Source organism: Myotis brandtii, unplaced genomic scaffold, assembly GCF_000412655.1.
Source record: "Myotis brandtii unplaced genomic scaffold, ASM41265v1 scaffold274, whole genome shotgun sequence".
In the NCBI taxonomy this organism is placed as follows: domain Eukaryota; kingdom Metazoa; phylum Chordata; class Mammalia; order Chiroptera; family Vespertilionidae; genus Myotis; species Myotis brandtii.
In genome coordinates this window covers 4,765,654-4,769,684 of record NW_005360425.1, presented here as the reverse complement: position 1 = coordinate 4,769,684, position 4,031 = coordinate 4,765,654, and the positions used below count along the sequence as shown (strand labels likewise).

Here is a 4,031-nt window from a genome sequence, read left to right as displayed (position 1 = left end):
CCAGCTGCCGCCTGTCCCTGGCAGGGCCCGTTCCTGGCAGGCTCCTGGCCGCGTCGCTCAGGGGCTGTGTCCCCACCGGCTGCTCAGGGTCCTCACGGGCCAAGGGCTGCCTGTGCGGCTTCACCGTCAGCGCTTGTGCCCGCGCCAAGTTCTACAGGGACCGTGGAGGCCGTGAAGGACAGCTCTCATGGGGTGAAAATCATGGTTGGGGCTTTGGGCTCTGTGCGATTCCGGAGAATGTTAGGGGCGCTGCTCAGACCCCAGTGGGGCATTTGACTATGATCAGCAGCAACGCGGGCGTGGACCACTGCGGGCTGGGCCTTTACTGGCGGCCAAGCAGATGTCCCGCATCGCATGGCCTGCCCCTACGTGGGCCAGAACACGCTCTATGAGCACCACTTCTTGGCGGGTGAGCTGGAGCTGGAGGTGACCCCAGGGCCCTTTGGCTGAGCGCATCCATGCAGGCGGGGCTGGGGTGCCACCTTCTACACGCCCAGGGCCAGCGGGACTCTGGTTCAGGAAGGAGGCGCCCCCATCAGGTACGATCCCGGCGGCCAGTGGCCATCATGAGTCAGCCCAGAGGGGAGGACTTTCACGGGCAGCACTGTCTTTTGGAGCGGCCATCACCAAGGATGTTGCTTCGGTGCAAAGGTGGAAGGCACCGAGTGGCGAAACACTATCTCCGGTGGGAGCACCAGGAAGTTCAACCTGCCCAAGTGCAGAGCTGCCGAACCTCCGTGGTGGAGGTTGAAGAAATGGTGGGTGTGGGGTCGTTTGCCCCAGAAGACATTCATATCGATCACATGGTACAGGGGGAAAGTTTGAGAAGAGAGTTGAGTGGTTAACAATCCGGAAAGAGAAAGATGGAAAAGCTAGGTCTTCGGATGATGTAACAGCTCAAATCATCAAACGGGAAGATCTTGAATTTGAGGATGGCACGTATGCCAATGTGGGCATAGGAACCCCTCTTCTGGCCGCAACTACATCCGTCCCAATATAACTGTCCACCTTCACAGTGAAGATGGAGTCCCAGGCGTGGGTCCATGTCCATTAGGAGGAGGTGGGTGCAGATCTCATCAGTGCTGGCAAGCAAACCGCCATCATTCTTCCCAGGGGCTGTTTTCTCTCCAGCGATGACTCGTGCTATGATCCGAGGCGGACACATCCACCTAACCGAGCTAGGAGCCATGCAGGTTTCCAAATATGGTGACCTGGCTACCTGGATGACCCCGGAAAGAAGGTGAAGGGAATGGGGGGTGCGGTGCACTTGGTGTCCAGGATCAAGACCAGAGTAGTGCTCACCATGGAGCACTGCACCCAGGCCAACGATCCCCAAATCTTGGAGAAGTTCTCGATACCCCTGACCGGGAAGCGGTGTGTGGACGCAGTCATCATGGAAAAGGCCGTGTGACGTGCACAAGAGGAAGGACTGACGCTGGCTGAGCTCTGGGAAGGCCTAACCCGGAGGACATCAGAGAGCGCGGGGAGCGCCTTTGCCAGCTCACCCATGGCCAGGCCCCGGCAGCAGCTGACAGCCCACCTGGGAGGGAGCCCTTACTCACAGAGGCTTGTCTTTCATTTTAACCTCAGGGTCTCATCCAGAGGAGTCCGGGATCACATTGGTCCATTTCACAAGCAGCCTGACCCGTTTTCTCCCGGCACCTCAGGCTTTCTACCACCAGAAAGACTGTTCTCTCAAGAGGAAAGTGACTTTAAACAAAACAGACATTTATCTGTGTGCTGTGGGCCCTCAGAAAGCGCTGCTGCAGGCGTCCAGGACCCAGATGCCTCTTCACCGTGATTTTACATGAAAGCTGTGCGGCCGGAGGTGACCCCACAGGAAGGTTTCTTCCCTCATGAATGCCGGGAAAAATGTCGGCGGGGCGGGGAGTAACTCCACCCAGAGGATAGCAAAGGCACCATTTTACGAGTCCTGTGAAAAATATACAAGAATAAATGTCAGCCCTGCTGGTGTGGCTCCGTTGGTTGGAGCGTCTTCCCATGCACGGAAGGTCGTGGGTTTGATTCCTGGTCAGGGCACATACCCAGGGCCAGGCGCGTGTGGGAAGCAAGTGATTGAGGTTTCTGTCTCTCTCTCTCTCTCTCTCTCTCTTCCTCCCTCCCTTCCTCTCTCTGATATCAATAAAAACACATCCTCAGGTGAGGATAATAATAATAATAAATTTAAAACAAAAAAACCCATAAATGTCAGGTCATGGTGGGAAGACATGCTGCCTAAATGAAAGCTTTTCTCCTTTGGCCCTTCTGACTTTTCTGCTGCGGCCTTTCATTTTGTGGCTGGATTTTGTTTCCTGTAGCCTCACCTCCTCTTCCCCACACGCCTCCTCCATGTGGCTCAGTGCATGTCCCCAGAAGGAAAGGAGGACCACGCAGTGGGACGTGACCTGGTCGTGGGAGGACTGCAGGGGAGAGGCTGTTGGTGCCACCAGGGTTTCCTCTATACATAGTCCCCCTGTGTGTTGCCAAGGGCTGTGGCTTACGCTGGGAGGAGTTCTAGAAACCTAACCGATGGACTCAGACGGGTTTTCTCACCGTGACTCAGTGCTCCTGTGTCCTCCTGAACTGACTCTCTGTCCTTCCTCTCCATCGTGGAGCCTGACCCGGCCTCTTGTTAATATTCTCTTGTCATCCAAGAGGGGCTTGAGGTATTTCATCCTGAATCCTTAGTCTCAAAGACTTAGAAAAAAGTGAGTTCGTACGTGTGTGTTTGGGGCAGGGGTGGGCCGAGGGGGGGTGTTAACCCCCCCCCACACACACACTTGGAGCTTGCACTTCCTAAGCATGGCTCTAGGGGGCGCACAACCAACACGAGACCCTGGGTAAGAGCAGGAAGTTCCAGCTGGTCAAGGAAGGCCTTTCAGGGAGGCCTTGCAGGGGCCTCATCCCCAGGAAGGGACAGGTCCTGGGATGGAGAGGTGGGAGGCAGTGCTCACCGAGGGCACAGCCTGGGGGTGTGGGGGGAAGAGGCCAGGGGCATGACCAGATGGGGGTGGGTGGGATGGAGTAGACACCTTTGGGGGCTCCTGGGCAGATGTGCCCTGGGAGCTGGAACGTCCCAGCGGAGTGTGGGACAGGCAGAGGCTCCCAGGGGCCGACACGTTACAGGGCTGTTACGCAGTAGAACGGAGGAAAAGGACTGAGCTTCCCATCCTCACGCGATGAAGGCGCCTAAGGGACAAAAGCAGACCAGGTCCACAGCCGGGATGCCCTCCAGGGTTTCGACCAGGCACCCGAGTGACCTTCAAAGTGGCACCAGGGTCACATCCATGAGTTCAGGCTGCGGTGGAGCAGGGGCTGCAGGGGCACCCAGGGCAGAAGGACGCCTGGGGAGAGGCTTGGCCTGGCACAGCTGGGGAGGCGCATGGATTAGGACAGGATCGGGCAGGGCAGCTGCCAAGGCATCTGGGCTCTGATGGGGCGACTCGGAAATGGGTGAGGCTAGAGGTCCCATGGGGCCCACCCGGCTCAGGAGCAGCGTCTTCCATCCTGCGTGGCCCACAGCTCCAGGCACGGCCTCGCATACCCCATCTACTGCAAAGGGGACGGCATGCCTGCCAGCGCCTCACAGGTCAGGTCTAGAGGCGGTACCTGGGCCCCAGAGGCTCCTAAGCTCCCATCTCCGCCTTTCTGGAAAGGGGCCTGTCAGTGCCGGCAGCCGAGGGGCCCCCCAAGAAGACACCAGGAGAAGGCAGGGGGCCCTGCTCACGATGATGGGAGGGAGCTCTGGGCTCTGGAAGGAGGGCCGGGGGGTCCATGCCCAGGCCTCCCAGGTTAGGCCGTCCGAAAGACGGGTCAGTCCCCTAGTCCGGCCCCCTGCCCCCAGACCTGCCTCTGCAGGGTGTGCTGGGGGTGGGTGGGACTGTCCTGGCTGGTTGCAGCTTGCTTGGGGCCTTGAACAGGTGCTGCTCACTCGGCCTTGGTTTCTGCTTCTGTGAAATGGAACCTAGGATCAGCTGCTTCAGGATCTCAGTCAGGCTCCCCACAGGCTGCCTCGGTGACGTGCTGCCTCA

At 58.6% G+C, this 4,031-nt stretch overlaps 1 protein-coding gene across 1 annotated transcript in view; it reads left to right on the top strand.

Moving 5' to 3' along the window:
• OXCT2 (3-oxoacid CoA transferase 2) overlaps window positions 1-4,031 on the top strand; it is a 12,766-nt gene that overhangs the window by 4,701 nt on the left and 4,034 nt on the right. Inside the window, 15 exon segments of the mRNA XM_005868688.2 lie at window positions 5-160; window positions 162-205; window positions 208-347; window positions 349-428; window positions 430-479; window positions 482-553; window positions 556-615; window positions 618-668; window positions 671-727; window positions 730-804; window positions 807-974; window positions 977-1,052; window positions 1,054-1,140; window positions 1,142-1,224; window positions 1,227-1,534. Coding sequence (XP_005868750.2) covers window positions 5-160; window positions 162-205; window positions 208-347; window positions 349-428; window positions 430-479; window positions 482-553; window positions 556-615; window positions 618-668; window positions 671-727; window positions 730-804; window positions 807-974; window positions 977-1,052; window positions 1,054-1,140; window positions 1,142-1,224; window positions 1,227-1,534 — 1,507 coding nt within the window.